Source organism: Alternaria burnsii (assembly GCF_013036055.1).
Source record: "Alternaria burnsii strain CBS107.38 chromosome Unknown 746, whole genome shotgun sequence".
In the NCBI taxonomy this organism is placed as follows: domain Eukaryota; kingdom Fungi; phylum Ascomycota; class Dothideomycetes; order Pleosporales; family Pleosporaceae; genus Alternaria; species Alternaria burnsii.
The window spans coordinates 2,277,470-2,299,543 of NW_024066109.1; the positions used below are offsets into that span (position 1 = coordinate 2,277,470).

Below are 22,074 nucleotides of genomic sequence, written 5' to 3' on the forward strand. Positions count from 1 at the left end.
CTCACGTGCTTGCTCACCCCGGATGTGCATTTCGCTTAGGCTATGGACAGCGGCGCCCAGAACGTCTACCCCAGAAGCAGGAGTTGACCCCGATGATCCCGAGGTCCAAGCCGGTTGATTTGTGGATTAGTCTGGAGAAACTCCGCAACCTGCAAGCAGGTGGCGCCATGCAGCCAGGTCAAAGGACTCATACCAACGAAAGGCAGGTCTGTACATGAGCCACGAGCCCGGTTAAACAAAAAGACCGGGGTGAAGACGAACCGCGAGAGCGGATAGATTGATTGAGCATGCATACGCTAGAGTTCTAGAATAACCGCAGAAGAATATATAGCATACCAGGTCAGTCCATTGTTCAAAGGTATCCGTGGCAGACAACTTCGAATCGGTCAACACTCTCGAAGCCTCAATCAACATGCGTTTCTCCAGTATCGTCGCCAGCCTGGCGCTTGCCGGCTCTGCCGTTGCTAGCCCGTGAGCAGCTCGTGTTCCAGTCATAGCGACGACTCGCTAACATCCAGATAGTACCTACGGCCATGGCAAGGACAACGACAGTCTTTACAAGTCTATGAAGAAGGCAGGACGAAGCTTCATCGGTACCGCCCTAACTCTCCGCAACGAGACTCGTGAGGGCGAAATCATCAAGGCCGACTTCAACTCCTTCACTCCCGAGAACTCGATGAAGTGGGAATCTGTTGAACCGTCCCGCAACAACTTCACTTTCGAGGACGCCGATCGATATGCGGCATACGCCAAGAAAAACAACCTTCAAATCCATTGCCACACTCTGGTATGGCACTCTCAGCTACCTCCCTGGGTATCTGAGGGAGGATTCGACAACAAGACCCTCATCGGCATCATGGAGAACCACATCAAGACCGTTATGACCCGCTACAAGAGCGTCTGCACACGCTGGGATGTAGTTAACGAGGCTCTGAACGAGAATGGTACCTACCGCTCTAGTGTCTGGTATGACACCATCGGCGAGGCCTTCCTTCCCATTGCTTTCCGCTTCGCCAACAAGTACCGCGGCAAGGCTGAGCTTTTCTACAACGACTACAACCTCGAGTACAACGCGGAGAAAACTCAGGGTGCCCAACGCATCGTCAAGCTCATCAAGTCTTACGGCGTCCGCATCGACGGTGTTGGCTACCAGGCTCATCTTGCCAGCGAGGCCACTCCCACTGCTCCCGGAGCCGCTCCCGACCAAGCGACTCTCGAGGCTGCTCTTCGCGCGACTGCTGATCTTGGCGTCGACGTTGTCTACACCGAGATCGATCTCCGCATGAACACTCCTGCTACTGCCGAGAAGCTCAAGGTCCAGGCTGATGCTTACGAGCGCGTTGCCAAGTCTTGCTTGGCTGTGAAGCGATGCATTGGTATGACTGTCTGGGGTATCTCCGACAAGTACTCTTGGATTCCTGGTGTCTTCCCGGGCGAGGGTGCTGCCCTTCTCTGGGATGACAACTACGAGAAGAAGCCTGCGTACAAGGGTTTCCTCAAGGGTATCCAGAGCAAGAAGCATTAGAAGTGTGTCAAGAACGATGGAATTATTATGTAGATATTGAGTAATTTGTACATTGTATCAAGACTCGGCTTTACTATATCTGGTGACTAACAAGTTCTCGAATTATTCTTTCCATCTGCGTCAAATGCTCATGTCCACGCAGAATCATGTTGTTTGTAAACCTTCTCCTACATTACATCACCACCGCGCCGACTTCGATTACTAAAAAGCGTTCGCATCTACTGAGTACATCTAGTCGTCGCTTTAGTATGCTTTGCCATCTGAACAAGAGATAAACTAGCTGTCGTTAGAGTAGGTACCACCATCAGTTGATTGTACGATCACCTCATCGCCGACTGAGCGAATCCCGTTGTCATCGATGGTAACCACGTTCGCTGCCCAAGCTTCCACTGTTCCAATGTTCAATTCACTCGAGGTTTAAGTTCGGCGCTGCGTCAGCTTCCGGATGTCTCTACAACTCTTCTTGGCTACAATCTTATCTGTCGTCTCGACATCCGGCTCTTGACTCTTGCGCAGCAAGCCATGACCATTTAGCTTTCGATTTAAATGGTATGTGCGCGTACTTTACTCGAATAATTGGTGAGTTTATAGGTAGTGCTACCCAGTATGACATCGAGTAGGTGTCGGGTGTAAAGAGGCTTTCCAAATAGTTTGCTTGGTCGGCGTGGGGGTGATTCCGGGAACACACTACATCTCCGGCCTCTTCTGATAGCTGGTAGTTGTGTCAAGAATCTCACTCATTGGCTAATATATTGAGTTCGTGGTTCATAAGACGGTGAAGAGGACCAAGCTACCAAAGATGACACGCGTAGGTATGTAAAGACAGGCCAGGTGAGTAGTTGTATGAGAAACCCGCAGTGATTTATAACTACGTAAGTAGACCATGGATTTGGTGCTGCCTCCAGGACCAACGTATACAAAGCTACATTCGCTGGACCACTCCGCTGTGCTCATGAGCTCTGCTTCAATATCAATCCAGTCTTGTGATAGCTAATCCATGATCTGATAGCGATTCGATTATGCGATATTCGCCCGTAGAGGTCGTGCTTTAATCCGTGCCGAAGCTGGCCATGGTAGCGAGACAGTCGCTGAAGACTTCCGCGACACGCTGTTCACTAACCCCAGGATTATTCCGCTCGTAAGCCATCGCGGCTTTGTATTCTGCTTGAAAGTCGTTGGCGTGAACGAAAGTGCGGACCACGTCGTCCATGAATCTCAGAAGTTCCAACTTGCGTTTGGCAAAGTTCTCCTCGTCTAATACAACCATTTGGGACAAGGTTACGCCAGATACAATCTGCCAGTCTTTGTTCACCTCACTAGCAAGACAGTCTGCTACCTTTCCCGCAACACGGAAGACCAAAGTTGGTTCTCCCTGGATCGCACCCATCCTTCTGAGCGCGGATTTAAGGAAACCAAATGGAAAGACCCGGTGCACATCCCCCATGAAACAGTATTGATATTCTTCCCATGTCCACAATGCTTGATAGATACCGTATTGTGCGCCACTGATATCGACGGCCCAAACCTTTCTCGTCTTAGTCGATGTGACGCGAAGGACCCCATGTTGGTAATTTGGGAAGTATCCTGGATAGAGTTTGGTTTCATCATCGTTGATCTGACGGACTTTCACCGTGTGGGGACGCGGGGTAAGGAATATGTCAACTTCCTCAATCTTGACGTCTAAACCTATAGCGAGTTAGTGGTATACTGTGCGGTGAGTTGAGTATATCTTACCTTCCGTAAGACCACCAATGATGCTGTACATCCAAGCCGAGTACTCGTTATGAGCCATCGCACAGAGTATAGCATTCTCGGTTCGCTTGTCTGAGACTGGAAGCTGAGGAAATTTGACGAAATATCCTGTGCGGCTACCATCAAGTGGTCCAATGACGGTAAGTCTCAACTCATCGCTCCCATGACGCTCCATCCTGACGACAGGCATGTGCCACGTATTCTTTTTGAAGTCGTAATAGCCTTGTTGAACGATCTCGACCATGCGAGTAAGTTTCTTCTCAAGGTTCGTGTTCTGGATATCCTTGCAAGCTTTCTTGTGAGTCGGCCAATCCTTCACTTGACAGACCTTGCCGCAGTAGCGACGCGGTGAGGTATCCATGTTGCAAGCACTACATCTGTTGTGAGCAGGCTCGCCACAGACGACGCACGCTGCTTGTACTTCGGGCTCCATGTTTGAGTTGGGAATTTCGTCTTTGAGACCGAGATTTGTGGAGACTTATTAGTCGCGATGTAGGCAATTTTGCGCAATTTGATTATGACGAGTGGCTCTGGTGAAGGGAGGCGATATCTGTTCTGATCGTACGCGACAACGAGGTGGAGATGAGTCGGGATGCGCGAAGAATCAAGATGGAAGCTCAAGCCGTTAGTGTATACGATGTTGAAAGTTCTGTTATGAACTATGAGGGACTATTGTGGATTGTCGAAAATTGAGGCATGAGTACAGATAGTGATGAGTAGCGTGTTGGAATAGAAGTATGATGAACTGATGCTACGGAGTACCTGGCAGGTAATACGCTAGTGGTGCGGAAGGCACTAAAAACAATACATGAGATGGCACCTTCTCATCACAGCGTAGACAGAATGGAAGGTGTTACAACTTATGTCAGGCCTTTCCCAATCAGACCATGCGATCTACACACACCTTACCTACCCCAGGTTCGTCGGCCTTATTGCCGCCAGCACAAGATCCAGTTCCGAGCCGCTGAATTGATTCATCAGCTGCATCAGTCTCAGGAGCTGAATTATCTGCACGCTCCGCCGCCATTCTTACGTCAACGAAGATGTGGCGGTGAGCCACTTCTTGTATCATGCCCTCACAAACAATTCGATCAGTTTCGCGATGCACGGCATGTAGATACTGGCTTGGATCGTAACGTGCGACGTATCCACGTGTAGTCTCAGTCAACACATTCGTCAAGGATTGTTTCCAAGCAGAAGAAACTGTGCCGGGTCTCCGAACGATACTTGCCAGAGCGTTGCCGGGCTGCCATAGAAAATTGGAGAGTACTTTTCGCATGAGCCACGCAATGGTCAAGTCAATTTGTGTCAAAAACGAATCGGATCTCTGGATTTTGGCGCAAGCCTCCTCGAATTCTCTGCATTTTCCAACGTTGAAAACTCGGCAAAGCCTCTTGACGTGAACCGATTCGAATTCTGCAGCCGAGAAGATGTTTTGCGTAAGTCCGAAATCGGCGCCAGACGGATTCATGTACCAACGCTTACCACTCCGCCTGGGAGTGATTCGTAAAAGCATAAGTCTGTGAAAAGGCCAGTTCGATTTTCTTGTGCCGTTTGCATGCACAAAAGTAACGGTTGGTAGTGGGTCTTTCAGCTCGACCTCAACTTCATGGAGATGAGATTCGCTTTCTAGGACAGTATTAGAACAATGATGAATTGCAAGGGGTTGTGAATAGACTCACGCTTGATAAGCTGTGTAATCAAGGATTCTGTCAACACCAAGGGCATAAAAGGATACCGAAAGCACATGAGCGCATGTTTACCGACCTGATCTGGGAACCAGATATCTGAGAGATCTGAAAACAAGGTTTTGGTAGCGGTACCGCCCTCGTAGGCTCTGACCTTCTGGTCCTCTAGCTTAACCTTTGTGATTGGAATTGGCCAAGTATATTTCTTCAATGTGAGCCACGCTTGTTGGACGACTTCAGCGGCCATCATAAGAGAATTTCGAGTTGAACACTTTCGCAATACTCCTTATGGTTGTCCAAATCCGCCCGTCGGTGGTCTCCGTTGCAGTAGACATGCGTTTTACATCCAGAACAGATCGTAGTGGCTGGTTTCTGGCAATGGGAGCATTTTTTCGCGTCCATGATGAGGGTATATCGAGTGCTATGACGGTTGGAACGGAGAACAGGAATAGAATGCGACAGATGTTTGGGCGCTGGAGAAGAGGGATGAACAAGGGAGCCTGTCTTTGTGATTTATACTATTACCGTAGCAATCATTAGTGCAAGCCGGCCAGCAGCTGACAGGACTATGGTCATTGTGAAGCTGCAGCAAACAGTGTCAAACAAGGTGCCTTTCTGTGATACCGGATACACAATATTCAGCTGTATAGGGTATATAGCTCTATCAGACTAGAGACGAGTCGGGATCAAGCCACAATAGTGCTTGAAGCCCTTTTGTGCCCATGATGGAGTCGGCCCGAGCCAGAACGGGCTAGGACTTGAGTACATGTCAACTTCGTGGTGGCTAACGAGGTCATAAGATGACTATGTCAAATTTCTTCCAACAAAATCCGATATGGTCTAGTGGCTAGGATTTGCCGCTCTCACTAGCAGAGTCAGTTCACTGTACAGTGCCGGCAAGGCCCGGGTTCGATTCCCGGTGTCGGAAAATGTTCTTTTTGTTCTTTTTGCTCTTTCTGCATTAGTCCAGATGTGTAGGTGTTTGGACGGTATACGCCTGCAGTGAATTTTTGTTAGCGCGGTGCAGCGGTTCCCGAAGTACCCCGACAAACCCACACGTCCCCGATTGGGGAACCCCAGTCGCTGGCTTCAAAGTCATGCCACGGCTAGCACACTGCGAGGGCATGGTTTCGCGTATAGGCAGGCGCAAGATTATGTAGCCGTCGATTACAAGTCTGCAGGCTTCCGCGTTCGCACCCGCAAACTTGAGGAGCGTGGCCACGAGTGGCTGTAGGTGGTCAGCGGGAGCTGGTGCACCGCCAGAAGTGTATGTCGACCACCATTTCTCGCCGATGCAGAACATCGTCATGCGGACGTGACAAAAACAAATAAGAGCACGGAATGTTCGAAAACTTGACATGTCTAATGATGATGTACCTGGTTAGTGGACCGAGGCGGGCTGTGAGCTTCACATGACGATCAGGCACGGGGCAAGGATTTTGGCGCACTTCGCTAGCTCCTACGTCATCGTTCTCCGCAACCCAGCAACATAACACGACCTCTCCTCCGACCTCACACCACCATCACAGCAATTGAAAGCTCAATTTCACAAGTCCTTACTACCTTTACACCCGCTCCACATACCCCAATCACTTCGAATCATATCACAATGGGTTGGTTCAGCTCCGACGAGAAGTCCGCTGCGGCTACGCACCCCGTCAACCTCGACGTCACCACAAAACACGGTTCCGCAGCCGAGCAAGATCGTTACGGCCAGCACTTCGGCGCCTCAACCGATGCCATCCGCCGCGGTGTCGACAAGGGCCTCGACAAGCTGCAACAAGCTGCCCTGGCCAGGGGCGAGGGTGCCGAGCAAGACCGCTACAGCGAACATCTGAGCATCGGTGACCGTGGCTACAACGCCATGAAGGACGCTGCCAAGTACAAGGGCGACGGCGCCGAGCAGGACCGGTACAACGCACACTTCAGCCCGGCCCTGCACAGCATCGATGCTGCCAAGGCGGTACAGGCTGCGGGAAGCGTGGCTGCAAACGGAGAGAAGAACGCCAAGTACTTTGGTCTTGGCTACGATGGTCAGCAAAGGGCGAAGCTGTTGGCTGGTGGCGGAATGGGTGCAGAGCAGGTAAGCTGGTGAATCCGTGCTGTCATGAAGGCGATACTAATACCATTGCAGGACCGCCTTGGCTCGCATTTCCACCTGACCAAGGACGCCGTCGCCGATGCAGCCCAAAGACTGAAGGATGGTGCAAAGGATGTTCTCCCCAGGCGATAGACGAATGGCTGCTCGATGCAAACATGACCGCAACGACGACTTTGGCGAAGACTGCAACGGCCGTATGTGTGTACAACACATTGTATGTTCACGATGTATAAGTAAAAATGAATAATTTATCATATGTCAAACTTGTTCATCTTGTCCCTCTACAAGTCGTGTGCGATGTGCTCGTGCAACGGTCGGCGTCCATGACGTGACGATGGAAGATGGACTGCCCATGGTTAATGCTAATAATGAAAGCAGTCTATCGCTGACACACCCAGGGATGGTCTCGCTACACACTGTCGCACTGCCCAATGCACTATGGCTCACGATCCGTCGTGCTTGGTAGCAATGGCTGTGCAGTGCCTAGCATTCAACGGAAACTATGACATCATACGCCTAATTGATGTATGCACGACCCTCACAACCACGGAAAGCTCGATCATAAAACATCGCAATAATCGTCTCCAAGCATGGTATCTATAATACGTCTTTGCGGCTCGTCCGTCACGCCTTACGTACCCCACATCTCCCGATCTGACATCAGCCCGACGTGTCCGACGCCAGAATAGCGCTAATAATCGACAAGCCATGGTCTGCGTTTCATGTCTACCCATACTTAGACGATTGCCAGCAAAATTGCTGTCAGCCTTATAATGGTTCGTGGTACCGAGCCATCTAGCATGTTTCAACAACAAACATTTCCTATAACAAGACAATATTGCGCCTCGTGTACTTGGACGTGCATGGCATACTGGAAACTCGGGAGATCAGAATAGGAAGGGTAATAGGAATCTGATGAGAGACAGGCACTGTCAAGCAAGAGGATCACTCTGAGGAAAGGGTTCCACAAGAGTACTATTTGTATCCAGACTGCAAGGAGGAGTGTATAAAGCCAACATACCATGATCACTTGTCCTTTCGTAACATCTTCACTACAATCCTCCACAGTCTCAGCACCACGATCCTCAGCACCACCAAACGACTACCACAATGCAGCTCACCACTCTCCTCACCCCCTTCCTCGCGGCCTTGGCCATCGCCGCTCCTACCGCCTCCGTCAACATCGACACCCGCCAAACCGGCAGTCTCCGCGTCCAATTCTCCAACGACGCCGTCGACACAGCCGTCCAGCGCGTCATCTCCGCTAACGGGTAAGTCCCAGCCATCTATGCCTTCTACAACAATCTCTTCCTTATCTCTTTTGTTTTACTGTCTTCACAATCTCCAGCTCACCACCGAAACGAGTTGAGCTAGTTTTCTGTTTTAACTAACCATTACATGTTAGCTCCCGCGTTTCTATCCGTGCAAACTTTGCTGGCTTGGGCCGTCCTGTGTTTGCTAACCGTGCACTGATTGTTGGTGCTGGGAACGGGCGGTGCAACATCTTTAGTGATGCGGCGGGCACGAGGAGGGTGGCTACGATTGTGTAAGTTCTGTCGTCGTCAAACTTTGCGTTGGAGTGGAGGTAGCTGGGATTAACATGATGTTAGGGCTGGTGGTGACAATGTCGATTTTGGGCAGACTAATCTAGATAATGGGGTTATTGTCTGTCAGTAAAAGTGACATGAGATATGTCGTGGCGTGATTTATAAGGCGGGCGAGGGGTAATTTGTGGGGTTGAAGAGTCTGGGGTGGAAGAATGCTACATGAGGACTTTCGTTTTACCTGTGTTTTTGTTTTTTGTCTTTTGTCATAAGGTTTTTTTTCTGCTCGAGCACTGTTGGTATAGACTAAACGCTTGTCATTCTACCGTGACCTTCTAGTTGCCCGGTATGTATGCCTTACGTGCGACGCTTACGGGTTCCATTGAATCATTTTTGCCAAAACGATGAGAAGGCCATCCCTACCTCGTTAGCCTTACGATGACCCATCGAAATCCATAGCTCGTCTTCCACTTCAACTTCTTCAGACTTTTTGTCCTTCTTGTTGAACTTGCTGAGAAGCTTACTGAATGAGCTGCGCCGCATGGCCTCTCTGTCTTGGTTTCCTGAGGCCGAAGCGTGGGACAAGATCTGCATACAGCCTAGCTCTGGAAGATTCAGAGCCATCAACTAAGACCTGGAAGTATTTATCCTCTAAGTCTCGGTTTTCCATGACGAATTCAGCGAGAGTTACTTCCCTTTTCTGCGATAAAGACAATAACTGCACACACGATATGAGCATTGTGCAATAGCCAACGGATATCGCAACAATTCCATGCAGCCATTTTCTACCACTACAATCCCAAGATGAATAGGCCTGATGAACAAGACCCTCATCTGTAAGGACTTTATCGAGCTTGAAGAAAAGCGCCTTGGTCCCAATGGATAAGGTATAGGTCGAAAGGTCGAGTATCTCCTTCTGGACGTTTGCATCGTAGATCTTGAGATGCTTCTGAATACACATTTCGATGGGTTCCATCCATTGCGAATTTGTAGTAAAATCTTGCGTTTCTGTGTCCAGGCCTAATATAACAAATAGTTGTGCGGGAACGTAAGCCTTCAGGATAGGATAGGGATGTTCCGGTGGCTTCTGGCAGTGCGACTCAGCTTTTTCTGAAGGTAGGTTCTCATCTGAGCATATTGATGTCTTCCACTGCTGTAACATATTCCGTGCAATATCGCCCATCGAGAATCGGCGATAGTGTGACGGCAATAGTCCGGTTGTGGAAGGGAAAAGTCTGAGCGCCACCGCGCGACTTTTCAACTCTTTTGTCCGCGAGGCCTTACCAGTAGTACTGGTAGGGAAGAGGCTACGATAGATATGTAGAATACGGTCCGCAAGAGAGGATTGGAGGTGATCTTTCACGGAGCTGCTTGTCATGAGGTTCTTGTCCATGGCCGATATCTCCTCATACCATACGTTTAGCAACAGAGCAACTATTACATAGTCTCCGAGGTATTCCATACGGTCAAGCAAACCGAGAGAAATTGGGCGCAGCATATGGATATGGTACTCCTTATGGAAGTAAAGATCATCCTTCAGACTCGGCCAAAGAAAGCCGATTACCTTCTGCCACTTGATTATGCTCAAAGAGTAACTCCATAATACCGGTAGAACGGATGACCGTGAAAAAAATTGTCTGACGTGTAGTGGCTCCATGAAGTCGAGGAAGCTGCGGAGACGCTCCACAAGTTCGCAGATCATGCTGTCCATAGCTTCCTGAGATCTCTTGGTGCTGTCGACATTTCTTGGCAAAGTGGATCCAAATCCTTTTATCGCAAAGTCAGATTCAAGTAAGAGTCGTATATAACCAGATGCATCCGGTACATCGGTAAAGCACGAATATGCAAAGTCAACGAACTTCGTCTTGACATTACATGTAAACTTTTGAACTGGTGTGCGATAGGCATTCTTGTTCAATATGTCCTTGCATCGAAGGCAAAGACCGTCGATTGAAGTTTCGCACTGTGGTTCAAATTAGCGGTCCAGTCAAGAAGAGCTTGTTAAACATCGATTTACGCACCTTCCTTTTGTTAAAGCGACATCCGAAGCAGGACCAAGAGGCCTTCGTCGTAACCCTTCGACGCTTTGGCTGCTGTTTTTTACGTTCACGATCAGCTTCAGGGCTTGTGTGAAAGTAGATATTGTCGAGTGCACGACTGGACATTGTTTTGTCGTTGCCAGCGTTATTGGAATCGCAGCTTTTCCTTTTGGCGATTGGTAGTTGGTCGCCACCGGTTCCAGAGACGACTGTCATGGTTTGAGAATGGAGCAGGGGAACCGCAATTTCTACTGCATCGACATAGCTTGTAGCAGATTGCTCGATCGTCGAATAAGGCGACAACCCAGGCGACACTGCAACAAAGGGATGGCCTTGACGTGAAACGATATTGCCGTTCCACGGTGGAACAGTAAGAGGACTCGTTATATTGTAGGCCGCCTCATCCATCTGATGTGTTTCCAGAATATCTGTATCAACAGCGACGGATCCACCTCCTTGCGGCGTAAGAACTGATTCCGTGTTGCGACAATGATTAGTAGCTTCCAGAAAAGATACGTTGTTTCCGTGGTCGCCTGCATCCAAGATGGAAATCATCCTGTTGTAAGGTGGTGTTCTGGGTAGCAATGAGATCTCCGTGAATGGCTCACGATACATCGCCTGATAGGGAGCACTAGGATCGTCGACGTAAATATTAGGAAGGGTAATGCTCATCTGATCTGGATCATGGACACCACTCTGGGGGGGATTCAGATCAAACGTGGTATCTGAAATCTGCTGTGTGGGCCAGACACCGAGGTCGAAGCCACGCATGCTGCCGCTATCATTCGGCATAGGGTCGTCGTTGAAAAGCTCATGTGAATGCATGAGCGCGGTGGAAGGACCAGATTCCCCACGATAGTCGGTGATTGTGCTACCTATGATGAGATCCATATAGGGAGCATCTACAATCCGAGAGTGTGAGCTTGGGGAGAAGGCTTTTGCCTTCTCTAGAATCTCATAGCGTGCTACGGTATGCCGCAACTCCGCTTCGGCGAGCTCCTGTTGCACCTCTTCTGGCAGGCCTGATTCTTGTCCGTGGTCACATCCAACAAATCCTGCTTGTTGCTGATAAGGCTGGAAGGTCTCCCACGAAGTTGAATGAGAAATATCTCGTGGGTTTGCACACGTTGGAAAGCTACTTAGTGTGTCGCGACCGTCTGTAAGTAGCATAGCTTGTGGTGTGTTTGTTTGAGTGACTGCTATGGGCATCGTGTTGAGCTCTCGATGAGCCCATTCAGTTGCATATTCATCTCGCTGTTCGGGTTCTGCGGCGGCGTGTTGGCGATCCATGGCGGTGGCACACAAGGCTGATTTCTGGCTGCTAAGAAGATTCCCAGATCCTTGCGCACGCGATGTAAGGTGGAATAAAGTAGGTTGGAGGAAAGGTCCCAGAAGGCTCTGAGATATTGAAGTTTGACATGATATTCTGAAATGGAAAACGTCGAGTCTTTAAGGGCAGTCGATGGAGGCTGAGCGCATGTGTTGATGAGTAGACAGCAAGTGACGAGGCTGAGGGACAACTTGTCAGCACAGCGTTCCGCACCCCAAAGCAGATTAGACTTCCCCACCTCTACCGCTCGAGCCTTCCTTCCGCAGCTAGAAACGGACTCGCGTTATCTTGGCACCACGTCTTCTCCGTTCCGCAGCCGTATCGAGATGCGCGAAGGCTTATGCCATTAGAGCTTCATTTCCACTGCGCGTAAGTTGCAGGATCTGGATGCAAAGCATCATGCGTATAAATAAGACGAGAGGAGCCTGTAATGCAATGTTCGGTAGATTAAAGCACAAAGACTCAGTTGAAGCCTATCATTTTCGCTTGACAGCTCCTGACTACGCCACTCGGAAAAAGCAAGCAACACACCAATCATGTGGACTCGATCGGACATACTCGCGCTTCTTCAACTTCTCGCCATGATTGTCTTTGCAACAGTCCATGCTGCATGGTGTCTGGCCATCCATCGAGGTGCGTATTCTTTATTTGCGCAAGACCATGTACTGATGTTCCTCAAGCTACTATTCGGCGTAGGGCGCATGCAATCAGACCTAACATGTTGACCGAAACAAAGGCTACACCAAGCCACCGCCGTAACTATCCCTCCAGGATTATCGCGTACCAACAGGTTCACTAGCGACGTGATGCCTCCACTGATCTTGGTCTGAGGTGGGGACCTGACAGTCTCGATTCAAAGCATCAGCCTTGGAGAGAATCGAACGGCGCATGGTGGTATAAGTAAGCCTAGGCGCGTCTTCTGTGCTAGCAGACAGTTTGACGGACTCAGCCTTAGTGAATGAAGTGAAGTTTGTATATAGACCCTCCGCCGCGATCGCTTCGGGCGTAAAGAGAGTGCCTACGTTGTGATGACGAGGTTCGACGGCTGGATCAAGGTCAGGATGTGTGTCGGTGCGTTTGATGGTGGAAGTCTCCCACGAAATATCAAGTGCCGCTAGATCCATGGCGGAGAGCGGCCAGGGGAGGGGAGCGCAAGCCATGCGAAGACTAGAGATTGGTTTTCCAAGAGGCAGAAAGGTCACAAGCGTCCAGTATGCCAATGCGCCTTTTGCAGCTGTGACTGTATGTCGGAATGCAACCATTCATTCGATACATCTCATCCGGTCTTCCTTGTTTAGCACTTCTAGCAGGTGGTCTTGCATTTAGCACAGACGCACGACAACCTCCCGAGCTCAAGCGTAATGCTCTGGATAGGATCTTAGTGTAGCAAGCCACAAATTGACTGATTTCCAATAGGACACATAAGCTCTCGACGCATCTTCTGCTTGCTAAAGCGAGGCGGTCGCGTAACGCTTATTAGAAACTAATGTATTGTACTGTAAGCTAAAATAATTTTTAACAGACGTTAGAAGAGTATGTGTTTTATAGATTAAGGCTATTGTTCTGAGAATATCTATTCTTCTTGACTTGTTGTTGAATGTGTTGTGTTGGGGGGTATCTGTGGCGTCTCGTCACACAGGGTGTCCTGCCCTGGGCGTGGCATTGGAAGTCAGATATAGGCTAATAGTAGGAAGCCTTCTCACACAACAACAACAACAAGACCTCTAATAGATATCTTGAAGAGACAGTCTTGCTCGCAGTATCTTATTGTATATCTGTCTTTTTATTAGAATCTACCAGCTGCGTTATAATTAGAAGAAGAGGCCTTGTTGTAGCAGGCCTTGCTTCGGGCTTTTAATGCGACGCTAGAGCCTGCTACCCAGGGATAGACGTTAGTTTGCAGTGCTGCAGATGCACTCGCTTGTGCATTGCAAGGCTGAGATGCGGGCTTATGCGATGCATGAACTGGAGCACGGTTAGAGCCACGACCGGTTCGCTGCCGAAGATCAAAACAAATATGGTCGTGCAACGTTCGGGCAATCTGTGGCCGCTCACCCAACATGAAGTTACGCCTCAATCCGTACGTGATGGATAGCTTTACTATGGTAGACCGCTGGTTCGGGCCGGTAAAAAACCTCACTAACGCATGCAGAAATTACATGATAAGACGCGCCGAATTACAACCTTGCTAGCGCAAAGCTGAGCGCCATCCGTCGTTGCCGTAGAGGAACCTTGCGCGAACACGAACACTAGTGGCAGATTAGAAACGTCACTTCTGTCGCCACGTACCACATTCTCGCCCAGCACCATACTCTGGACTACCATCGTATCGAGAAAACCTGCGGAGTACACGCACACTTTGGTCCTGTCGGTACCGTCATGGACAACATACCGGCTGCACGTGCTTGCCTCAAGCCAGGTCGCACGTGGGAGTCTCGGAAAGCTGTTCGTGGGGAGAACAGGCGGGAGCAGCAATTTTACCGGTAGGCATCCAATTATCCTTTGGGTCGAATGTCCGTTTAACAATCCTTCGTCGACGGTGCTAATAGTTTTATCAAGATACTATGGCCCATTCCAGGAGATGTCTGATTATGGTCCTCAATTCTGCGACGTCCGCAATCCTGACGCCAGAGGCAAACACAAAGCTGTCTCATGTCCCGATAAAATTCTTACAGCCTTCTGCCAGCTAGGTGCTCTAAGGCTGAGGGCTCGCCGTTGTTTGATTTTCTTTTTTGATGTCAATCACGCCTACATCATGGCTGAGGCGACGCAAACGCTATCGCTCGAAGACGATGCGATACACGAACCCGGAGATGAGGTCTGGATGGGCCACTCTGTTATTCCTCGTGATGTTGCCTGTTGCGAGACTACTGTCAATCTTCCATCATTTCCTATCTCCGCTGCTGCAGGTAGCGACATCAAGAAAAGCGCGTTCGTAGTAAACGACCTGACCAAGCACCCGGACCTATCTACGAGGCCATACGTCACTGGCTTTCCCAATGGTCGTTTCTACGCCGGTGTGCCCATAACTACGCCATCTGGCATCAACATTGGCGCATACTGCATTCTTGACGACAAAGTCCGAGATGGGGTTTCGGACAAGGATCTCATCTTTCTGCGCGACATGTCGAAAACGGTCATGACCCATCTCGAGGCTGTGCGTGCTCTTGCCGAGCGGGAGCAAACCAATCGTATGGTGGCTGGACTTGGAGACTTTGTGCGTGGAGGGGCTTCAGATGCGGGTCGTACAACGCCGTCAGCAACCCATACACCTCCGAAAAGGGTTGACGTAGAAGCCCAAAACACCCACGCTGTTGAGTATCGCCTGCCCGATGCATTGGTTGATGTTACGGAAACGTCCTCCACGCCATCTTCGCGGTCGTTAACGGATCACTTTGTTGTTCAGCATCAACCAAGCCCACTAGCAACCCATGCCGAAGTATTTGAAAAGGATGCTGTTTCTCTACGACAATCAAGCGAATACAGCAAAATCTCTTCTGCAAATCATCAGAAACATGGTTCACCCGATCGATTGGTGCGGACAGATGCTGGAAGTGTACCAAACTCTAGTGCGTCTCCGATGGGAAACTCAATGGTTCGTCCACTGCCTCGTCCGCGAGAGATTGCCGACGATCCAAAGAGTACGTATCAGCGTGCTGCTGAAATCCTTTGCCAATCGCTCAACATCAATGGAGTTGTCTTTCTCGACGCGTCCGTCCGAGTGTTTGGCGGGTTGAGCAATGACCAGGATGCTGAGTCTGTCGAAGGCAGTACTGCTGAGAGCGGCGATTCTACAGGCACCTTTTCACATTCAGAATCTGCAGCTGAGCCACGAGTCAAGCGCGCAAGAGTCTGTCAGGTGTTGGGTTGTGCACAAACTGTGCGTAATGATATGTCGGGGATGAATCATCCCAGAAGTCTGCCTCCCAAAAAGTTGACGGAAGTGTTCCTACGTAGGCTTATGAATCGTAATCCGCACGGAAAAGTCTGGACTTTTGATGAACACCTCAAAACGCATTCGGAAGATGGCTTCTCTTCGGACGAATCTGGCGCTGGTATCGACGCTGCTGCAGCGCTATCATCGAGTGTTCAGCAACGTAAAGCCACCCGTAGAGATCGAAAGAGTGACGGAGAAATTTTGCAAGCGGCATTTCCCGGTGCGCGATGCATAGCACTCAGTGGTATCTGGGATTATACGAGAAAACGGTGGGCTGTTGCGGGTCTGTACTGGACTCTTGATCCGTTCAGGACTTTTGCCAAAGAAACAGAGATGAAGTTCGTTGCTGCCTTTTGTGACATCATCGTTGCTGAAACCAAACGTCTTGAAGTGGTTGGGACCGACAAAGCCAAGTCAGACTTCATTTCAAGCATATCTCACGAGCTCCGCTCCCCGCTGCATGGTATTCTTGGATCATGCGAGTTACTGTCGGACCGCGGGCTAGACGACACAGCAATGACGTTTCTTGAACAAATAGATTCATGCGGACGCACGTTGCTTGAAATCATCGAGCACTTGCTTGATTTCGCAAATATTAAGAGTCGGCGGTTGAGAAAGGGTTCGGCCAAGGGCTCAAAAATCAGTCGGACGTTTTTACCACCTACCGGAAGTTCTTCTGCCGATGATCTAGAAGCACTACAAAAGAGCGTTGCATTAGATGCTCTGACCGAAGACACCATCATATCCTCTATATACTCATTTTACTACGGCCAAAGACTCCACAAGGACACTCACCCATCGGTCATTCTTGACATTGACCGTTCTGACTGCAAGGCCTGGACATGCAGCTTAGCGACAGGCGGCTGGAAGCGGATTTGCATAAACCTCCTCACCAACGCACTCAAGTACACACCTTCCGGTTTCATCAGGGTCTCTCTAAAGCAAGAGCCCAAGCCTGGATCACGTCGGCGCTTCAATGCTTTGCTTACTGTCTCCGACACTGGTATAGGCATGTCGAAGAAGTTTCAGAACGATCGTCTTTTTCATGACTTTGCTCAAGAAGATACGATGTCCGATGGTTTAGGTCTTGGTCTGCACATGGTCTCACGAATTGTACATGCAATGGGTGGCAGGATCGAAGTCGTAAGCAATGGAAAGGGCACAGGCACTTGTGTCACTGTACTTGTGCCGTTAGAGCATAGCCAGAACAGTTCGCATCGCAGTGACTCTTGGGACAAGGGAATCGTAACTTCCCCAAATGTCTTTGGAGTCCTAAAGGTCGGTCTTGTCACAGGGACAGAAGTCCCAACAGATTTTGAGAATTCTTCGACAACAGCACTATCTTCATTAGCGATCGCTTCTGTCGAAAACAATCTCAAGTTCATGGGCGTACATTTCGAGCGATGCAAGTGGCAAAGCGTCAGTTCATACGACCTGATAGTCGTTATGGAAGCTGAACTAGCTGGATGCCTTGCAACACTACGAAACAGCAGTGCTACGGATGATCTCCATGCAAAGAATGCCGACGGTCTTGCACCTGTGCTTGTTATATGCAACCATAATCCAAGTGCACGGATACTACGAGACTCGTGGGCAACGGACGATCTCCGGTTTTATGTAGCCATGGAACATGTTGCTCTCCCATGTGGCATCAAACAGATCACTCAAGCAATCTCATCCGCTTTACGTCAGCACGAGAAGCTTAAGATGGCAGGTTTGGACATAGTAGAAGCTTATCAAGAGTCTAGAAGGGAGAACTCAGCGGACGATGTGGCACTACGTGACATCAGAACTGAGAGTCAACCCCAACTGCGATCGTTTGGCCCAGTAAGGGCGACGACTGATATTACTTTTGTAGAGCAGGCCTGGGCTCATCCAACGCGGTCGACTCATAAGTCAGCACATGTGCTTCCAGTACATTCGTTGCCAACAGAAGCTCGGCTGTTCCCCTCATCGAGACATCGCATATCGGCCCCCCAGGCTGGTCTGGACTCACAGGCTGCACGGAATTTGGGACTGGGTACCCCGTCAACCGAAGTCACATCTGCACTCGGACTTCCCACCCAAATTCCAATCTTACTACTTGTCGATGACAACGACATCAATCTCAAGCTTCTCTCTACCTTCGCTAAAAAGTACAAGTACTCGCATATCCTCGCGCAGAACGGCCAGCTTGCTCTTGACGCTTTCGAGAACGCTCACAGAAATCTTAGCTCGTGTAACAGCAACGGAGCGGAAAACGTCCGCATAGTAAGAACCGGTATGCCAAATACAATCATTATGGACATCAACATGCCTGTCATGGACGGTTATGAAGCCGTTCAGCGGATCCGCTCCTACGAGAAAAAGCATCGTTTAACGCCATCCAAGATAATTGCTGTAACTGCTTTACAGTCGGAGGCTGCACGAGTCGAGGCGATTGGTAGTGGCTTTAATATGTTCTTAAGCAAGCCGGTTAAACTGAAGGATCTAGCGAAGCTTATCCAAGTGGGTTGATTTTGTATGCCAGCAATCCTCCTGATTGTTACAAGGTAACAAGGAAGTGTTCCTCCTTGACGCAGGTCGCATGGCAAGAGACTATCGGTTGTCCCCGTCAGAAGGAAAGGATCAGTGCAGGACGCTGATCATTTGATTTGACATTCCGCCAAGGCTTGCCATCTGAGATGCCAGCCCTAGATGGGATGGCGACACCGTAATGTTCTTTTTGATGTTAGCGGTATAACTGTATTATTTATAGATTTTTTATATCTTTCATCCTTTACCAAATTTACTACTATAATAAGATCAGCAATTCATTACTATTCCTTTAGTTCTAGCTAGTAGAAGATCAGTCTGTGCCTAGCCTTGCGGTAAGATTCTCGCATTGCGTAGGCCGTGCTCACTAGCACTACAGTCCTTATCGTCGTTATCGTTAGGTTTCTTTACTATCACCTTAGTACTAGGAGATATTAATGGCTTTTACTATAAGCATAGTAATTGTTAGCTAGTTTCTGCGTAGTATAGGAAACCCGCGACCGAGTTGTATTTATAAGACTGAGATCTCACTTCAGGATCTAGACAGGGATGTTGGGCTAGGTGGGGCTGTGACTATGGTACGTCTTATACGACCTGCCTGCGCCACACTAAAGAGACCGCGTCTTAACAAGACTTCCCGCCTTCGACTTCTTCTCTTCAGCGCATTACTACTCTGCCAGCTTGATCCCATCTGCCAAGCCCACAATACTTGATCCCTAATTGCAAGGGCAAAAATTATTCGCATTCGAAATTCATCCTTTACACCACTCAAGCAATGACTGATAACAACGAAAAAAACTTCAACACGCAAATGCTTGCCGCTGTCGAGTCTAACGACCTCGCTACCCTACAAAATATGCTGTCGACACGCGACGCCGAAGGTCCTAATGCTTCGCACCGGGGTCAGGGATTGACCGAGGCCCTCAGCACAGCATTGGAGCTAGCCCAGTTCGATATAGCCGAGGAGCTTTTCAAGCGTGGTGCTAGGTGGGGTGATAGCACCATCATGTACGTCTCAGAAGGGGCACGTGAGGAAAACGGGTGGAATACGAAAGCCATCGATGTCGCGATAGCGCACGGTTGGGATGTCAATGAGCACTTTGACCATCTTGGCAGCGCTCTTGTGTAAGCCTTTCGCTACCCTTCTCGAAACCAATTGACGCGCAGAAAAAGCTGAAAGGTAAACAGACTCCTTGTCAGTGCGACGGAAACAGGCCAAGAATATCCCGATGGCGATACAGCTGCCCTGAAAATTGCTGCGCATCTATTATCAAAAGGCGCCGAGGTAGACGAGGGTACCCAGACGTGCAACAACCCACTAGAGTTGGCCTGTATGCATGGTGATAGGCATATGGCAGCGCTATTATTGGCACATGACGCATCGCTGGAAAAGGCGCCCAAGGCACTCCTCAATGCTGCCGAAAACGGCAACATTGACATAATGCAGCAGTTGCTAGATCACGGCGCTGATGTCAATGCACACCCGTATGGAAAATTGGAGACAATTCCTGCGCACCGACAGGACAAAGGCTGGGGCTCTGCGCTACATTGTGCTGTTAAGAACCACCGTACTGAGGCAGTCTCATTTCTCTTAGAGAAAGGTGCGGATAAGAAGTACAGAAACAAGGTGGGATTGACGGCTTTGGATCTTGCTCGCGAATTAGGACGGGAGGACATTGTGCGGTTGTTAGAGTAGAGTGATGACCACTTATGCTATAATCTATCCTCAACGGCACTGTTCACCATTTCTAGTGCCCGAAGAAAGATATCTGCAGGCTACTGAGAATGAGTCAGCGCCTAGGCTTGTATTAGTCTCCAGACGAGACGATTAATCAAGAGTCTGATGCTTGGAATGGGTATCGAACTTAAATTGTAGCAATTAAGCCTATGATGGGTCGCTGACGCCAGGGTATCGAGTACGATACGTTTACAATGAAGAACGTCTAACGAAAATTTTATAAGTATTAATTACAGTAGAATCTATAACGCAAAGCGGCTTAGAGAGGGGAGCGCGAGTTGTGCGAAGACTATAAAATAACGTTTTCACTTATTGTCTAAGAAACAAAAACATACAAGCAACTAGATTACTGACACGCCTTTTGCAGCTGTAACTGTATGTCAGAATAAAACCATTCACTCTAATCACTTCTTCCGGTTGTGACCATAAGGTAGTATTCTTTGGTGAAAGTGCCAACGCTGCAGGCGCATACTCGGTAGCTTTCAAATAGCGACCGGTCTGTTCTCAGCCGCAATGGATTCTTCCTCACCAAACAACTAACAGCCGAAAAGTAATTTCAACCAGTTCAAGCTCCAAGAGTACGTCGCTCCGCCTTTGATACACACATGCCTCTCCACGACCAATCCATCATGCAAGCTCACGAAGAAGCCCTAGCCTTACTTACGAGCGCGCCTCAAAAGACATCCAGTGTATCAATGGAGACTCTCTCGAGTATCTATGGCGCACCGGAGGGATGTAGTCTATTACGTGAGTCTGTTGATACTATCCAGCGCAAAACAATTCTGGAGGAGCTCTCCGAGATCTTGCATCTGCGTGGTCGTTTGCAGCAGATGGGCGCTACGTTCTCCGACAAGGGAGAGATGCTGACCTATGGGAACCCATTTTCACCCAAAGAGTTTGAAGCCATGATACGTCTCGGTCCATTATACGATGATCAGTGGAAGTCTTTCTTCATTGAGACCTACGAACCGTCTGACAGTGGAGGTAAGAATGCGCAACTGTGGGCCGGTTTACGTACTTTGAAAAGACTTCTTCAGAATGAGGGCGTAGTGTTCGGCCGACAGCACCAGCGGTATTCTTTTGGCGATTCAAGCACGAGACTACGAAGGTTGTGTTGCGCGTATGATGAGTTACGGAATGCATGGCTATTAATGCTACGAACAAGCCCTCCAGCACGAAATGACGTACAGCTATCGACCCTTCTTGGAGAGGAGTCGTCGAGCGAGAGCGACTCAGGATTCAGCAACGATGATGGCCAAAGGTTGACCGGAACAGTAATTCTTGATACGGAAGCACCCCGAGATATCACCAGTCGACCTGTGATTCGGCATCACCGCAGCAGTAGCGTCCCACACAACATTGGTTGGCGTTTCAGTGACGATTCCATACCGAGATCTCGTAAGGATGCCGCCTGGACATTTAGTGACGACTTGAGCTTGGTACCAGAATGGAGCGATGTTGAACAGGCCAACGCTCAGGGCCTGCAAGATGCGTCGTCTGTGCCGATATCCAGGAACTGTAGTCCCAAGCGAATCAACGCCTTACATGGAGATGCCAGACCAGGTACAGCTCCATCATTCTTTCCCACCAATTCGTTACTACAAGGCGCATCGCCATTACAAGTAAGCCACACAGCTTCTCATCTTACCCAATCGCGCGCGATACCGCCGCCGAAAAACATGAACGCACAGAGCTGGTCAATTCCTGGCGATATCGTGTCGAGCTCAGTGCGAGAGGAGGTGATGTCTGGAGATGTAGCGAAGGCAATTCCAGTACAAGAGGCCGCCAAAGAGGACAGAAAGCATAAGACATGGAGTAGAGTACGCCGCTGGTTTCGAAATCCTTTCAGCCGAAAGTAATGTAGTGTGTCAATATGATCCTGGATTGGCGTGGCAAAGCGCTTGTA

At 49.3% G+C, this 22,074-nt stretch overlaps 8 protein-coding genes across 8 annotated transcripts; 6 read left to right on the forward strand and 2 right to left on the reverse strand.

Moving 5' to 3' along the window:
• Positions 1-412: 412 nt before the first annotated feature.
• Positions 413-1,525, forward strand: GT037_003318 (glycoside hydrolase family 10 protein; the record flags this gene model as incomplete). Its single annotated transcript, XM_038928365.1, has 2 exons — positions 413-471; positions 523-1,525. 2 exons carry the CDS (start codon positions 413-415, stop codon positions 1,523-1,525), a joined length of 1,062 nt encoding a protein of 353 aa, XP_038789643.1.
• Positions 1,526-2,573: 1,048 nt separating this feature from the next.
• GT037_003319 (uncharacterized protein) lies at positions 2,574-5,212 on the reverse strand (the record flags this gene model as incomplete). Its single annotated transcript, XM_038928366.1, has 4 exons — positions 2,574-3,211; positions 3,260-3,730; positions 4,187-4,906; positions 4,960-5,212. 4 exons carry the CDS (start codon positions 5,210-5,212, stop codon positions 2,574-2,576), a joined length of 2,082 nt encoding a protein of 693 aa, XP_038789644.1.
• Positions 5,213-6,574: 1,362 nt separating this feature from the next.
• GT037_003320 (uncharacterized protein) lies at positions 6,575-7,198 on the forward strand (the record flags this gene model as incomplete). Its single annotated transcript, XM_038928367.1, has 2 exons — positions 6,575-7,048; positions 7,100-7,198. The coding sequence occupies 2 exons, from the start codon at positions 6,575-6,577 to the stop codon at positions 7,196-7,198; spliced, it is 573 nt and encodes a 190-aa protein (XP_038789645.1).
• A 936-nt stretch (positions 7,199-8,134) lies between these two features.
• Positions 8,135-8,743, forward strand: GT037_003321 (uncharacterized protein; the record flags this gene model as incomplete). Its single annotated transcript, XM_038928368.1, has 3 exons — positions 8,135-8,337; positions 8,472-8,612; positions 8,677-8,743. Coding segments are annotated over 3 exons (411 nt in total), but the record flags the coding sequence as incomplete, so codon positions are not given.
• Positions 8,744-9,136: 393 nt separating this feature from the next.
• Positions 9,137-11,939, reverse strand: GT037_003322 (uncharacterized protein; the record flags this gene model as incomplete). Its single annotated transcript, XM_038928369.1, has 2 exons — positions 9,137-10,573; positions 10,632-11,939. Coding segments are annotated over 2 exons (2,745 nt in total), but the record flags the coding sequence as incomplete, so codon positions are not given.
• A 2,795-nt stretch (positions 11,940-14,734) lies between these two features.
• Positions 14,735-18,412, forward strand: GT037_003323 (uncharacterized protein; the record flags this gene model as incomplete). The annotated part of the gene is made up of 1 exon (XM_038928370.1): positions 14,735-18,412. One exon carries the CDS (start codon positions 14,735-14,737, stop codon positions 18,410-18,412), a length of 3,678 nt encoding a protein of 1,225 aa, XP_038789648.1.
• Positions 18,413-19,205: 793 nt separating this feature from the next.
• On the forward strand, positions 19,206-20,126 carry GT037_003324 (uncharacterized protein; the record flags this gene model as incomplete). The annotated part of the gene is made up of 2 exons (XM_038928371.1): positions 19,206-19,555; positions 19,619-20,126. The coding sequence occupies 2 exons, from the start codon at positions 19,206-19,208 to the stop codon at positions 20,124-20,126; spliced, it is 858 nt and encodes a 285-aa protein (XP_038789649.1).
• Positions 20,127-20,797: 671 nt separating this feature from the next.
• Positions 20,798-22,027, forward strand: GT037_003325 (uncharacterized protein; the record flags this gene model as incomplete). The annotated part of the gene is made up of 1 exon (XM_038928372.1): positions 20,798-22,027. One exon carries the CDS (start codon positions 20,798-20,800, stop codon positions 22,025-22,027), a length of 1,230 nt encoding a protein of 409 aa, XP_038789650.1.
• Between the last annotated feature and the right edge of the window lie 47 nt (positions 22,028-22,074).